At 37.1% G+C, this 16,644-nt stretch overlaps 1 protein-coding gene across 2 annotated transcripts in view; it reads right to left on the bottom strand.

Moving 5' to 3' along the window:
• Positions 1-2,343: 2,343 nt before the first annotated feature.
• LOC109855737 (neurogenic protein mastermind) overlaps positions 2,344-16,644 on the bottom strand; it is a 157,411-nt gene continuing 143,110 nt past the window's right edge. For both annotated transcript variants that reach the window (XM_020430289.1, XM_020430290.1), the window contains exons 3-7: positions 12,149-12,490; positions 7,601-7,781; positions 6,382-6,690; positions 5,767-6,024; positions 2,344-5,595 (exon numbers count right to left, since the gene is read on the bottom strand). In XM_020430289.1, the coding sequence (XP_020285878.1) occupies positions 5,336-5,595; positions 5,767-6,024; positions 6,382-6,690; positions 7,601-7,781; positions 12,149-12,490 (1,350 nt within the window). In that variant the 3' untranslated portion in view covers positions 2,344-5,335. The remainder of the gene's footprint in view (positions 5,596-5,766; positions 6,025-6,381; positions 6,691-7,600; positions 7,782-12,148; positions 12,491-16,644) is intronic.

Here is a 16,644-nt window from a genome sequence, read left to right as displayed (position 1 = left end):
GATAGGGTAGTAAAACTACGTGACTGCTAAAATAGTTGACCAATAAAATATATAAGTTTCGTAGATTCACTAGAATGACGAGAGAAAATTAGAAAAACAAAAGAGAAAACTAATTTTATATATATATATAATTTTGCACAAAATTAAATTGAATTTAATTCACAATATTGACCGTGATAAATAGTAAAGTCTTTTCTCATTCAAAATTTTATTATTGTGATATTTTCTTGGAAAAAAAAGAAGACTGCGAGGGAAGAAAAAGACGCGTCGGAAGCATTCGGAAACAAACGTTGCTTCGGACGTTCAGAAAAAAGACTATTAGAATTCGTGCGCTCAGAGTTTCTCAGATTGCAAATGTATATATATATATATATATACAGTTTTGGTATTGATCGCGTTCTTGCAAATACTCATCATCGGGATCAAATATCTTGCGATATATTACGAACAATCCTCGCGCGTCGCGCACCCCCGTTGTGTATCGTAAAAAGGTCTCAGCGGTAATTGGTTATCGCGCGTTTTACAATAAATTTTCACAAGCGACTCTCGGACGACCCGTCATCGTGTCACGTCGCCGGGACATCGTTGCGAGGAAACGCGCGATGTCGGCCAGTGGATCGTTGTTCTGCTTGCGCATTGGATCAATGAAGAGCGCAGCTCGTGCGAAACGTCCGCCGCAGCGCCGATCGAACGGCGAGGCCTCGGACTCGCTCGAAATATACGGGGCTATACATACCTAAACGAGACGCGATTTTCTCGGAGATATGATATATTCGAGCATACACAATATTGCTAAGATTTTAATGCGCGTCGCCTATAGTGTCTCTTCGTGCGCGCGTTAAAATATTGAACGGGAGACAAATATTTCTAAAAAAACATATATGTGATGATGTAATGAACACAAATATGCATGTTGGAGTGGTAATGACGACGACAACGACGACGACAACGACGACGACGACGACGACGACAGCGACGACGACGAAACATGCATCTTAAGACACGCTCGTACTTGGTTTCAGATATTGTAAATTGAAGTCGACACGCGGAGTCGACCCTTATCATGATTGTAATTTCAGTCAGAACGGAGCGAATTGACATTTTCGGGATACGCGGTTCTCGCGCCATTCCCACCACTACCCTTCCCCCATCGTCTGTAATCCTTATCTCTCATCGCAATGGCGTCGGTAGCTCCCCTTGTTCCTATTCTCAGTCTGCTCGTTTTCTCTCGCTCACGGGTGATATTGATCCTCCTACCGAGGTCCACCCACGAGCAACGTTAAGCTGCCGTTCGATCTAGTGTGGGGTCGTAACACAGATGGAGATGCGCGAGAAAGTCAACCCCTTTGTTCGTTCGAGAGTTTAAAAATTGGACGGAAAAAGGGAAAAAAACCGACAAAAACGTGAATTCAATAAATTTGCAAAGACCGTGAGCGGAGAAAAAGACTTGAACAAAAATTTTCGAAATATGAAAAATTTTTGAATCAAAAAATCTTGAAAAAATAAAAATTAGAAGAAAAGGATATAACATATTGAGAGATATAGCAAAATGTCAAAAAAATCTCGTGCGTTGCACATCGTGAAATGCTTATATATGTTATTGCGGTGAACAACTGGATAGTGGCGCATTAATTTTAGGACGGATCGATACGACGCGATAAGCCGTAATGGTTTATCGTCCCAGAATTTTCCGCATACCGAATAGATAGTTTCGAGTACGGAGATTAATAGATCGTTGAGATTACAAATTTCACGAACGATAATACACAATGATGTAATTAACAAGACGGAGATTTTGGAAAAGTTTAAATTCAAGTAAAAAAGATATTTTAGGAACTCACACAACGCTTTTTTATTATATTAACAATTCGAAATTCAACATGGAATTTATTCTATGTACGAAAAATGCCCGTGTTATATAATCATTTATAAATATTTATAAATAATATATGATATATATACGTATTATATATATATATTTTATATATATATATATATATATATGTGTGCCCCAACCAAGATTACTCCCGAGAAATTAAACACGTCGTAACCTTTGCCTCGATTATGTCGTGTTCCTTCACAATCAACTGTCGGCAGTATAAAAATCAAGGTTTCAACAATAATATCGTCACGATTCTTGTCTGTGGATTCTTGATACAAGCCTTTGAATATATGATGACGTCGTAGCTTTGTTTTCTAATAACTTGGTAACAAACTCGATCAAATTTTTTGTTTAGGCACTGCTGTCAACATCACCGATATCTGCTTAGAAAGAGAGAAACAACGATCCACTGCGACAATCGACATCACGCACTTTGCTCTCTTGGTTGGTCCCTGATGCTCTTTTTTTTTTTTTTTTTTACAACAATGCGCAAGGTATGTCTCCCCGTTTTTTTTCCCTCGCTATGTGAAATATACAAAACGATAAACAAACTTTAATATAATTGGCAATTTTTTTTTTTTATCGTTTTACAAAGATATTGATGTGAGAATCAGAGCGTCTGTCTCTCCTTCAATTCCCCCTTTTTTTTTTTTTAGATTATGTTTTATGGCCCCAATATTTTACAAGACGATAGTCCGCCCGAATGAAAATTTAAAAAATTATTATTTCCTAATTCACTTAGCGCGGAACTCGCTAAGATTATTCAGCGAGAAGTCGCGACAAATAACGATAAAATCCAATCAGAAGTCTCGTGCACACTTTCGGCGAACGATTGAGGATGTGCTTTCTATAATTATATATGCACACGGGATAATCAATAACTGCCCGTTTCTCTATATTAATATCTACAATATTAATACTTCCCTTCTCTGTTGTAGGTTTTTCTTTTTTTTTTAAAACTGGTACTTTTGATTAGATGAACCACAGATCACTATTCCTTTTTGTTACTTATGGAATGTATCTCTATTTGGAAGAATAGTTTTGCAGATTTCTTTTTTGTAGCATCGAACTACTACGTTGTGTGTCATCGTTAATTAAATTTAAGCAATAATCACAAAACCTTCTTGAAAATGTTAAATATTATATATTAATAATCGTTTTTGATGAAAAAAAAGTAAGGACAATATACCGCATTTATCTGAGAAAGACGTAAATTGCTTTTTAAATATGAGTAGTTCGCCGCGTCAAAAAACGAAATCTACCGTGATTATTTGTGTGCAACTTTGACAAGTAGCGCAATATAGCACATTTGAAATTAAACTTAATAAATATATTCGATTAGCAAATGTGCCCTATCGCTGACTATTCGTTTCACGTTCCAAATTTTCTGTCAGTCTCGCACAAATTTCTCTTGCACGCGCGTTTTTCACACATATAATTTTACCATCTCTCTTTCATCGCTCGTTAAATCACACTATATTTTATTATATATATAATAGATATTTATCTATATTTATATCATAAGTTCCTTACTTTTATATGTATAATTTTTATATGTTTATTCGGCTAAACTGTGTGCGGTCTCTTAAATTTCTCTAATTTTTTTCAATATCTATATACAGTGAAAAAGTTTTATTTTATTTTAAATACATAGTAGCAATGTGACCTGCTGAATAGTATTTTTTTTTTTTTTTTTATTCTTCTTCTCTCTCATGTACACATAAAGTTTTTTTCTTTAATCAATCAAATTAGCGTGTGCAAATTTCTACCACGCAGTCACGAACTCATAAAATCGAATGTTTGATAATTGACTGTGTTTGTTAGTTATAAATGTACTATTAACGGCGTAATTAAATACGATATTCTCTAATGTTTATAATTATATTATTATTCTTAGAAATCAAGTATTAACGCTCGGCCAAGCTTACCCAATCTTGTTTTTTCTTAGAAATTTGGGTCAAACCAGCGCAAGGTAACCAATTTCTCTGTAGCCGAATAAGTTTATACAAATAAATTCTAATCGGTTTTCGTACCGGTATTTTTATCTACTTGGATTTTGGCGTGAAAGGTCAAAAGAGAGGAGAATCGTCCTGTGGAGTACTCGTCAAAGTCATCATAAATGTCGTCGACGCAAGCACTCGAAAATTTATCGATCCTTCTCATTACAGCCAGCCGTTACAGACAAACTTGAAAAAATAGGAATCGGCTTCTATTCAAGTGCGCAATCGAATAAATAACCGATAGTTAGAACGATTTCCTCTTGATGTCCCACGCTATCATTTCTGTCAGCTAATGTTTTCGCCAAACGCGGCGATTATACATATATATATATATTTATATATGTATAATTGCCGCGTATATATAATATATATATATATATAATAATAATATATATATATTATTATTATTATAGTATTAAATTATACTAAAAGATGATTGCCTAAGAAAATAGTCGGCGGTCGCAAAAACGGCAACCGAGAATGCACTACGGTCGGTTGTAAGACGCTGTCATACCGGTGGGTAACTGTTCCTCAGTCATTAAGTGTGTAAAATGAAGTACTTTTAGCGGATGATATCGCGTACACGTCATCAATTTACTCATTGATTGAATTAATTTGATTTTTTTTTTTTTTTTTTTTTTAAAGTCAAGATTATTTACATGTTGCTCTCGCGAAATTTGTAAATTACAGAGAATTAGGGAAGGAGGGATGTAAATATGGATTTAGGTTTTAAAATGGCCAGGGCATTATTGCTAAACCTGCTTTAATTTAACTACACTAATCAGAAACATAGTTTAAATTTTTCTGTCTATGTATATTCTATATTATCACTTCATTTTCTGAAATTTTTTTTTTATTTTGACATGTGTTGACAAAATGTGTACTCTCAACAATTGGTCCTATAATGACTAAAATAAAATACTTAACAAACGACTTGCAACGCAACGAGTGCGAACATTCTTTTGGTTGATTGACCGAACTGCTCGAAGCGATTTCACGTTCGTTCGTTTGCTAAGTAAGTTTTCTTAAACTTAATCATGTTCTCAGATGTAACACGCTAATCATTATCGACAATTATCAATCCAATATTTACATTTTGCAGTTTTAAAAATCAAACTCGGCCCATACTTACATCCTTTTCCTCAGTTTTTTTAAGATTTACTATTTATAACATTTGATATTAAGAAAAAGATATGATTCTTACATCTGAAATATATACGAGATTGACTTATATAAAAATTGACTGTGTTAACCATGTGTGATTGACCATGTGTTTGAAACTAGACATCTCTACAACCTAGCAGATCAATATGCGGATAGACGAAAATGAATTTTTTTTTTTTCGATATCGTCGCGCCAAGTACATAGTTTATTTAAGGAAGTTAAATCTCACTCTTAGTGAACCGGTATACAGCACCTTCCTGACATCTGAACTGATCACAAGCGTGATTCATTACAGAATATCGAGATTGAAACCAGCCGCAGAGTCGAGAGAGTTAAGCAGCTCTTGAGCGCTAAAATTCGACGTGTCTCCGGTAGGAAGATTCTCCAGAAATTCGAGACTAAAATCAGCGGCTGCCACAGACGGATCTGTAGTGGTGACCGACGGCGGCGGCGGCGGCGGTTGTTGTTGAGTATGTTGCTGCGGCGGCGGTAGACTGCGCACTCCTGGACTACCCGCTCCGTACTGTTGATGTGGGTGCAGCGGAGAACCTAAACAACAAACATTCACGAATATTATTTATTTTGGTACTATCTTTTTTTTTTTTTTTTTTTTTTTTTAATTGTCATATCTCTTTTACACGTATGTTAGTTTTGTTTAACTGTTTTCATTTTCTCAAATATATTAATAATTATATTTGTAATATTTCACAGATCACTCACCGGTTCCGGTAACGTTGGCCGAATTAACAGAAGTGGCCTGCGACATTTGCATTTGCAACGACATCTGATTATTGTTCTGCTGCATAGCCAGTGTTTGCTGTTGATGCTGTTGCGTCAACAGTTGTTGCATCTGCGCCGTGCTGTTGGCCATCCCCGATCCAGCTATACCGCCGTTTTGCGAACGGATTAACTGCTGATGTTGCATCTGCGCCGCGGTCATTTGCATTGTGTTGCCCGTGCCACCCATGCCAAAGCCACCTGCGGAAAATTATACGCGTTACGATAAAATATTTCACGTCACTTCTGCGAACAATAAATAGATTTATCGAAGCACATTTATCATTATATTCAATTTTCTAGCAACATATACATACATATATATATATATACATATATATATATATATATATATATATATATATTTATTTGCTTTTATTTATATTATCATATTTTGTGCAGAAGCAAAACAATAAAAGTCATTCGTTTCAACGGAATACCGACATTGCTCACAGAGATCAAGCTGAATTCCGACCGGACACGAACATCGCGATTGTCCCTTTTGGCAAACGCGATGATAGCAACAAAAGAAATTTTTTCTTCCCCCCGAATATTCACCTTGGTGACCTTGCTGGTTGAATTGCGATCGCATCTGTGCTTGAAAGCCTTGCTGCTGCTGCATCAGAACGTGTCGCCATTCCTGCTGAGCGCCACGACCCGCGATGCTGTTCCCAAGACCGTCCGGAGGACCAACGTTGACGTTAGGCGGCCGCTGATTGTTGGTTCTCGGATAGCCTAGCCGTTGGTGCATCTGATGCATACCGCCGATGGCAGCCATTCCACCGCCTCCCATGTACATATTACCGCCGGCCGCATGTAACGCCTGCTGCTGTTGCTGTTGCGCCATTTGCGGCCTCATCATTGGACCTGCGAAAAACACATCATAATGCACATTGTTCGTGATTTTACATTTCTAAAACAGTTCGATTTACATTCATACAATCGGTTTGTTTCATATACTTTTATATTTATATTTATATTACTTTATATATTTATATTTATATTACTTATATTTATATTTTATATTACTTTATATTTATCTTTTTTCAAATAACGTTCCGAAACATGTGAAGCATATAAGGTAATATAAAATAAAATAAAATATATACAAAAATATAATAAAAATATATATAAAATATATATTATAAATATATAAAGTATACGTGTACGTAGCTGTAGTATTGAGAAATATGTTGTATATCTATATTTATATTGATCGAAAAAAAAACACGTTTATATTGTGCAAAAACTAACTCAAAAACTATTTAATGAAAACGTGTGTTTAAGAACATTGGATAGTGAGATGAGCAATGCAAATTCGCAGATTTTTGTTCGAATGGAATCTCGAGAAAACCGTCGACCCGATCGATAGGAATCTTGTAGAATCCAGTGTGTGCGTAGGTACGTATAAAGGGGATAGTTTCGTCTCTCTCTCTCTCTCTCTACTTGCCTGTCCCTTCTCTCTCTCTACCTTGGAGCAAATTCAGTAGGATGTCAGAATCGCGTTTACGCTTGATCAAATTCTTTCCGCGCTAATATTCAACGTGTAATCCCCGCGTCAAAATATCGAGAACAGAGTTAAATGTATATATTCGCGAATACAACAAAATATGTCAAGTAACAAATCCCCGTTCCACTTGCAAACTAAACACAGTTTTCATATGTTTTCACTCGGCTGTTAAATTCTATCAGATGGCAAAAAACTAATAAACGCTTTATAGAAAGATTTTGTGTCACGGACTATAAATTAAAAAAAAAAGTCCTTTTTGAAACTAACCCGATGGTGGCATAGGTTGTTGCGTAACTCTGCGCATAGGTCCGGCATTCGCAAACCTCGCTTGCTGGCTCATCCCAATACTAGCGTGCATCATTTGCGCTTGAGCCGCAGCTTTATATTCAGGTGGCGGCGGTCTTACGCCCGCCATTCCGCCTGTCATGTGTTGTTGTTGTTGCATCACCTGTAAAAATAAAATTATACAAAACGTATACAACACACCATAAGTTTAAAATTATTAACAAGAAATATATAAGACCTTACGAGCCATTCGCAGAATGTTTGTGCGGAAACTGTGCGTGAGATTTCAATTAAAAAAAAAAACACTCACTTGTAAAAATTTACAAGTAGAATTCGTTACATGTGTGTATATATATATATATACACGCACAGTTACCGCACAAACATCCTGCGAATGGCTCGTAAGGCCTTATATATTTCTTGTTGATAATTTCAACGAGTCTTAAGTCTTAATTGTTTAAAATTATTATTTTAATTTTTTCATCAAATGAAGTATATAGTACAAATATCGAATAAATGAAGTATATAGTAAGTAAATATTTCAATTTATTCTATAGCAGATTCTTATTTGAAATTTAAATTAAACCTGCTCTTATCCGAAACTTAAGTTAAACCTAAATCTATCGTTTTCTATTTCAAAAACACAAAATTTAACCGACGATTCTCATTTTCTATATGAGAAGTATATAACTGGTGTAATCTTCAAAAAATATTTCTTTCTCTCACAAAGTTTCAGAAAGAAAAGAATCTGATACCAGTTCTGAGAATACCGATTATCACGCGATAATCCCTATTTAAGAAACGATCGACGAAGAAGAAGAAGAATCGCTAAGTATCAAACTTAAGCTTAAGGATCGTCGTAGTTCTCCTCCTCGATCTTTCGTGGAGCCGCGAGAGAGCAGAAGGGCGTTGCTCGCCTAATCGCAGGTTGTTGCTCGGTCGAGAGTGGAAAGAGACGCCGACGGTTGGCGCGACGAACGAGACGAGATGCGAGCGGTACGAACGAGCAAGAAGCGAATGAGAGAAAGAGAGAAAACGAAAGCGAAAGGGTAAACGTATCAGACAACGACGGTGACGAGGAAAGCGGCAGCAGGCTTGCCGCTGCCTTTCGGCTGCATCTCCTTGCCTTCCTTTGAGGCGGTTGCTGTTGTTTCTATTGTCGTACGTCTGTCCCGACGTCACGACGAACTTTCCTCGCGCCCGCGTAACACCAGGAAACGGGAAATGCAATCCTGACCGCTGCTTGTGTAACAACCGTGCCAAACCGTCGATCGCGGCAATTCGCGCGCGACGATGCATCAAACGCGCTCGCAATAGGTCACTGAGTTTACATCGTTTGATGAAAAGAAAGTGAGAAACTAAACAAGAACGCGTGCGTAAAAAAAAAACGCTTGAAGAATTTAAAGTCTTAAGATTAGTCAAAAATCGCGTCCGGTTTGTTGTATATCAATGATTGGTTTTCTTCAAAAAACACCAATGATTTTATTTCTCACAGAAAAATTTCTCATTAGAGGACAATTAATTGTATATTAAACAATTATGACTTAAGGCTCGTTGAAATTAAATACCAAGAAATATATAAGGCCTTACGAGCCATTTCCAGAATGTTTGAGCGGAAACTGTACGGAAAGCCGGAGATTCCAGGTTCGACTCTCCTGGCCGAGGAGTTTTTTTCGCAGTATTTTAAAAATTACACCGAAAAAATNGTATTCTTGTTTTGAGGATATCCCACTTACTTTAAGTATATTTTATACTAAAATAGGCGCCAAGAAGAGTTTCTTATTTTAAGAGAAAAATCCTCTGAATAGTAATAGTGATAAGAATATATACTGATTATAGAATATAAAAAAACTCTATAGAAAAACATATATATCTCACTATCGAAAAAGACTATATTCTTAAATTAAAAATATATTCTTAAATAAAGAATATATTCCTAATTTCAGAAGAATATCATCTAAAATCTTTAAGAAGATTTTTTAAGTATAATATCTTCTACTTACAAGAATATAATTTTGTCGGTGTACAGTTTCCGCTCAAACATCCTGGGAATGGGCTCGTAAGGCCTTATATATTTCTTGTTATTAATTGTATATATTAATTCGCGTTTTCAATGTGCGACGTGATCGATTAGATTTCCACACATCTGCTACAAGTTCGAACAATTCCTAGAACTCATAGACGGTCGCAGAAACGATAATGTTCATGTGCTGTTTCGCACGCGTTAACTATTCTAATAGATCGAAATGAACAGGGCCGATCATCTCGTCCAATTCCAATATCGTCGCAAGACTGTGAGTTAACATCTGTCGAGATTAAGCATGTTTTTTTTTTTTTTTTCTATTGCGTGTACAAAACTTCAAAACAGAATGCAAAGATTATTTGCCTTGTTAGGATTTGTCTTGCTGTTCTCAGAAAAAATTTACAAATTGATTTTAAAAAATTTTAAATTTATCATAAATTTCTCTCTCTCTCTCTCTCTTTTCACGAGTTTGGATAAAATCTTAAGTAAAACTCCGCACATTCTAATGTTCACGCGAATAAAATTATCGCTCTGCTTGCCGGTCATGCTTCCAGATGAGTGCCACTTTCTCGCTTATTGCCCGAAGTCGGATGACTAATCAACTGCGCGAAACATACAATTAGTAACTGGAGCACGAGCTATGTCGTTGTCTCTGGTACCTTAGTATTACCAAGATACCGATCGTTGCAACTGAGTCAATAGACAACGATTCACGAACGGTACGAGATCCAAACGCACGAAACAAGCGACTCATATTTAATTTTGTGTTTGTTGCGTCGATTTTTTGACACGTTCATAATTGTGACCGCAATTTCACGAATAAAAATACGATATTAAAATTCAAACCGCGAAGAATATAATAATACGCACACACATAGACATGTAAAATAACCAGTAAAGAGACCTTACAGCCTGTATGATCCACGAAAGGAAGTGGTTATGCAATAATTACACCGAAAAAATGGTATTCTTGTTTTGAGGATATCCCACTTACTTTAAGTATATTTTATACTAAAATAGGCGCCAAGAAGAGTTTCTTATTTTAAGAGGAAAATCCTCTCAATAGTAATAGTGATAAGAATATACATATACTGATTAGAATATAAAAAGCCTCTATAGAAAAACATATATATATCTCACTATCGAAAAAGACTATATTCTTAAATTAAGAATATCATCTAAAAAATCTTTAAGCAGATTTTTTAAGTATAAAATCTTCTACTTACAAGAATATAATTTTTTCGGTGTATATATTAATTATTTTGGACGTTTCGATCATTTATTTTAGATCATCTTCAGCTTATCTACTCGAATCCAGATGACCGCTAACACATGTCAGTAAGAGAAGTTACTTACTTGACTTCTCTCTTACTGACATGTGTTAGAAGTCAAGTAAGTAACTTCTCTTACTGACATGTGTTAGCGATCATCTGAATTCGAGTAGATAAGCTGAAGATGATTTAAAATAAATGATCGAAACGTCCAAAATAATTAATATATAATTATTTACATAACCACTTCCTTCCGTGGATCATACAGGCTGTAAAGGTCTTTTTACTGGATATTTCATAATTTTTCTGGGCCTGTCAATTTTTTCTTATATGTAAAATAACAAATTTAACTTATTTTGATTGAAAAAGTTTAATCGCTAACTTTTTCTGATCTTCAGAAGATATTTAAAAAATATTTTACCGTGAATACACACTTAAAATAAAATATAAGTAAAAAAAGATTCGTTTTTATGAAATTCTTGTTAAGAAGAAATTGTCTCAAATTACAAAACATCTTTAAATAAACGAAGTATGGAAAAGAAGATATGTCCATATCTTCTACCAAGTACACAGTGCTAGACAATCGGCAAATTAAAAATCTACTTATTGAATATCTTTTATCCGTTGTATCTGTATATTTCAGTGGATCACGTTTAAGACGTTCGAAGATATCGCAAATAAAAACAAATATGTCGATGATGCGTAATTTTATACGTAAAACGTGAATAATTGTTGAGGAAAAGCTAATTCATCGATAATAAATACTTCAGCTGTTCTGATATCACAGAGTTTCGCGAGGAAACTTCGACGCGGCGCAAAAACTTTTCGCCCATTGTTCCCCGTCTCTGAGAAAGCCCCCTTCGCGCAAGCTATTTGTCCTATTTGTGTCGCTTCTTTCAACGCGCGGCGGGACAGAAGTTGCAAAAGACCTAGCAGAGTGGTACCTGTTGCATACGAACGTCGCGCAGGGTGTTTTCTCTCTCTCTCTCTCTCTCTTTCTCTCACAGACACAAGCTTAATGTCTCGGATAATGTGCCATCGGCGATATCGCACCGCAATCTCGCGATCGTCTTACAAAAGTGATAGTCACGGTGGAAGTTTCGCGTGGAACGATACTTTGTTCATCGACGATAAAAAAAAGCCGGAATTGCGAGTCTCGCGAGCGCGTAAACCCGAGAAACATCGGCAAAAATACAACGAACGCGATAAAGAAAAGAATAATAAAATCTAGCTTACCTGCTGCGCACGCATCAATTGTTGTTGCTGAAGCAACTTGGCGTGCTGATGCTGATCGACCTGATTCGGCGGCACCTGCTGAGGATGGCGCGTGCCGGGACCGCCGGCACCAGGTTGCGGCACTCCGCCGGCGGCCGCAGCCGCCGCTGCTCGTTGCCGCAGGCTTTGTTGAGTGAAGTTGATAGTCTGTGACTGCGAAACCGAGCAGTAGGTGTCGGTCTGATTGGCGGGCCCGGTCTGATTCTGCGACTGCTGCTGATTGAAGTACATGCCCTGTTGCGCCGCGACGGACACCGCCGGCTTCAGGTCACCGGTAAGCTGCATGTGCTGTCCGGCCGACACCTGCAAGTAAAAATAGAAAGAATATATATATATATATATATACATATATAGCGTTAAAAGTAACATCAGATGATGATTTTGTTAATTGTTAAAAGTGTCAAGTTGCGGATACACCGAAAAAATTGTATTCTTGTTTTGAGGAGAGATATCCCACTTACTTTAAGTATATTTTATACTAAAATAGGCGTCAAGAAGAGTTTCTTATTTTAAGAGGAAAATCCTCTAAATGGTAATACTGATAAGAATACTGATTAGAATATAAAAAGCCTCTATAGAAAAACATATATATCTCACTATCGAAAAAGACTTTATATTCTTAAATTAAGAATGTATTCTTAAATAAAGAATATATTTTTAATTTCAGAAGAATATCATCTAAAATCTTTAAGAAGATTTTTTAAGTATAAAATCTACTTACGAGAATATAATTTTTTCGGTGTATAGATAGATGTGATATATCTACTTATTTTTTTATGAAACATTTTCGGAGAGTGTTCGATCTGTTGATAGCAAAAAAACAACTCTAGTCACAAAGAAATGTTTTTTCATATTAATATTTATATGTAAATAGATCCTGTAGAGATAGAACTAATAAACGTCGTACATACGATGACGTATTTCGAAGTATGCTTTATTGCAGTTAATGCATATAGTGCTCATTTATCTGTCGACATAGATGTATGTGTAACAGCAAAATGTCAAGACTGATGTGTTTAGCGATGTGGTTTTCCAGCGCGTGATCTTTTTACGATGTGACATCATGCGCATCGCAACATTACGAGCATGTGAAAAACAAGCTCGTATCGAATCGACCTTAAATACGGGATTCGAAATGTTTGAACGCGGAATATTTTGGCTGACGCCAAAAGTCGGTTTCCGCTCCTTTAAACGCTTTAACAACACGTCCGATTGCTAACTCGTTAATTGGTATACGCGGCAAAAATGTTGTGTGAGAGGCCTGTTAAACCCCTCTTGCAAAATTACACACCCTCCCGCCTGGTAATCATCCCGCTACCAACATTTTTTTTATCAGACGTAGATCTTGATTCTTTTCTCGGTGCAAAACATGTGACATAGTTATTTGTATCGTTCATTTTATTTTCACCGTAAAATATAAATGAAAACTACTAAAAATCTTTTTTTTACATTAAATTTGAGAAGTCAAAATTAAATCTAGATTTATAAATTTCAAGATAACTCTCTTGTGATTTATTGTGCTATGTTTATATATTTTTTTTTTCTTACACGCGAGTTTAACGAAAGATGAAGTCGTGAAAAAAACAAAAAACATTTTTTTCTAACATCATCGACAGACACATGTATTTCTGTCACGGAAAGTCTGGAATTTAGGGTTTTAGAAAAAGACGTTCGGCCTCCGCGAGCAATGATTATTCTTCGTCGCTCGTTGCTGGTGAGCGTGTTGCTCACCGGCAGTGATACAAAATGGCTACCGCGTTCTTTTATATATTTCATACCGCACGACGGAAGAGAAGCAAAGAGAAAAACGACGAGCAAAGAGCCACTACTGTATGTGGATCGTGTACTGCGGATGACCCTTCGATCCTCGCTAGCTATCGAACCTCCGTAATCTAGTTGCGAGTTTGTATCTCGATATACGTGTATATATATATATATATATATATACATGTATACACACGCGCGCGCGCGCCAAAGTTCGTTTCCTAGCCCTGCGAGACTCAAGCATCGCCAAATTGGCAGGTATATCGTATATCGTCGCGTCGCTCTTGCATTTATATCGAAATTGGCGAACGTTTCATCGTTCGACTATCGAGTTCGCGTCGGAAACGTTCAGCAATTCGAGAAAAAAAAAAGACATTTTCTCTCGATTGTGAGCAAAGTTTACACATATAAAACAAGATAGAGTTTACACGCTCGTGTAAGAACACACAGACACGATGACAGACTCTTTATGCAAATGCACAGGTGTGGAGTCGTTTTCTTCAGAACGATAGCCGTTCTGTGTCTGCTAAAATGTCGAGATACGTGTATGTGAGTACAAGCGCACATATATCCCTTTGCAAATGCGCGGCACGTAAGAGTAGCGATGTACGGGAGGATAATTGTATATATATACGCGCGCAAAGATCGGTATTTGAGCAAAATCTCTGTGCAATCTTGCTATATACGCGTACCGCACAGTATGTAACGTTATTGTACCGTGTATATATACATACCATACAGTGACGTGTGCGCGTTTCTAGACTCTATGTATATACAACTACATTTACATGAATAAGGGAGTTACAATTATCACGTCTATCCGCGCATCCGCTCGATGCGCGCATGTGTATTTAGCATGACAAGCAGGTATGACATACATATACTATATACATATATATATATATATTTATATGTATAGCGTATGTACACAAGATCTATTTACTATTTGAAGATTAGATTGTGCGAGCAAAATATTTAACGCAAACAGTTATTACAATTTTACACCATGTAAAACAAATCTGTTAACGTATAGAAGTAGTTTTATTCGTGACAATCAAGGAAGTTTGCATATAAACCGCGAAAAGGCTCGTTCGGAACACGCCGCATGTATACATTCGCACACATAATAATCAAGCACGGGGTAGAGAAACGCGAATAGAAATGCAAAGCATGCAAAGGCATGTCGCGCGCGCGCGCGCGCGTATTCGTAATGCGTAAATACATACAAGTGTGGACGCGGCGCATCGGCAGCACAGGACGCGCACAGGACGCGCAAGAGTAAACGCAACGAAAATTCGCACGGAGTGGTTGCTCGCGGATCTGAGACAGGTACACGGTTGGATTTACCCGGCGAAATGGACATATAACACGCATACACGCTTATATACTCTTGTAGATATATATCTATATATATATATATATATATATATATACACGTATACGCGTATGGGTTAACACGGTGGTGTGGCTGAGAGGTCGCGTATCCCGGCAGGACGCATAGAGATACGCCTGCTGGTAGGAGAAACCTACTCGGTCGCGCATAATTAGCCTAAATCACGACGGCGTCCCCCGTCGAGAGAGCTCCTGGACGCGACATCTGCATAGCGCGTATCTTGTTACCGCGGACGCTTATAAGGGCGAAGAGGAACTGAGAGAGCGCAAAGATGGTTCGGCGAAAATCCTCTCGCTCTTATAAGGACGCTCCGGAGAGAAGAACGAGAAGAGATGGCGCCGCGTCTATGGTTATATCGCGAGGAGGATAAGAAAGGGCGCGGTGTGTGTTCACTGAGCATACTAATGAGATGCTGACACGGAACGCGCACGACGACGCTTTCCGCTCGAAGTGTGTCGAAGATTTGACACTTTGGGTGCAAAATCTCAATCCGGGGAGGAGATTTTTTTATCGACCAAACTTCTTTGCAATTGGAGTATACGGCGCAGTTCGAGCTACGACGGGGGAGGAGTTGACAGGCGAACAATATTTCTCTCCGAATTTTGTATCCGAAGTGTGTATTTCGATTTCGACGTCGAAGTTCGTAATAACGAAAGCGGCGAAAGCAAAATCAAAAAAAAAAAAACGTAAAAAAAAATGCTGATACGCGGGGCTCAAAACGAACGGATGTGTTCGTGTAGAAAAATCGATAATTACATTGATATTCTCTCGAAGCTCCCGCGCAATTAAGCTTGGTTAATGATGTGACTGCCATTAACGAGTGATTCGCACAGGAGCCGTGGAATTAAAATATCCTATAAAGCACAAACCGTTCTTTGAGTTCGATCAATTTGTTATATCCACTCTGTGTGTGTGTGTGTGTGTGTGTGTGCGCGCGCGCGCGCGTTCTCTCTCTACACAATATTAAAAGAATATATTACATTAACAATCTTTTTTTGGTGCGTGCACGTCATTTTTATATCTAATCTTTACTATATATTATCATGATCGATTAACAGTCATTGAGAACCGGTGTTTAACATATTTCAAATCCACATTCCGCCACTGACTCATCCGCGTCCGTAACATGTAAAAACTTAATCGCTATATACATATTTATAATAATTTATTTAAATGCAATATCAAATTAAAGTAATATATTTGGATAATTTCATATTATTGCGAAACTTTTCTCTTCATTTCGATACGGTCCAATTAATATCCATTATCCCTTTTTCGCATCTCGGACTTCTCCGATAGA

This window comes from Pseudomyrmex gracilis, unplaced genomic scaffold, assembly GCF_002006095.1.
Source record: "Pseudomyrmex gracilis isolate BER0280 unplaced genomic scaffold, ASM200609v1 scaffold_97, whole genome shotgun sequence".
In the NCBI taxonomy this organism is placed as follows: Eukaryota; Metazoa; Arthropoda; class Insecta; order Hymenoptera; family Formicidae; genus Pseudomyrmex; species Pseudomyrmex gracilis.
Note: the sequence above shows the minus strand (reverse complement) of the source record. Positions and strands in the feature narration are given on the sequence as shown.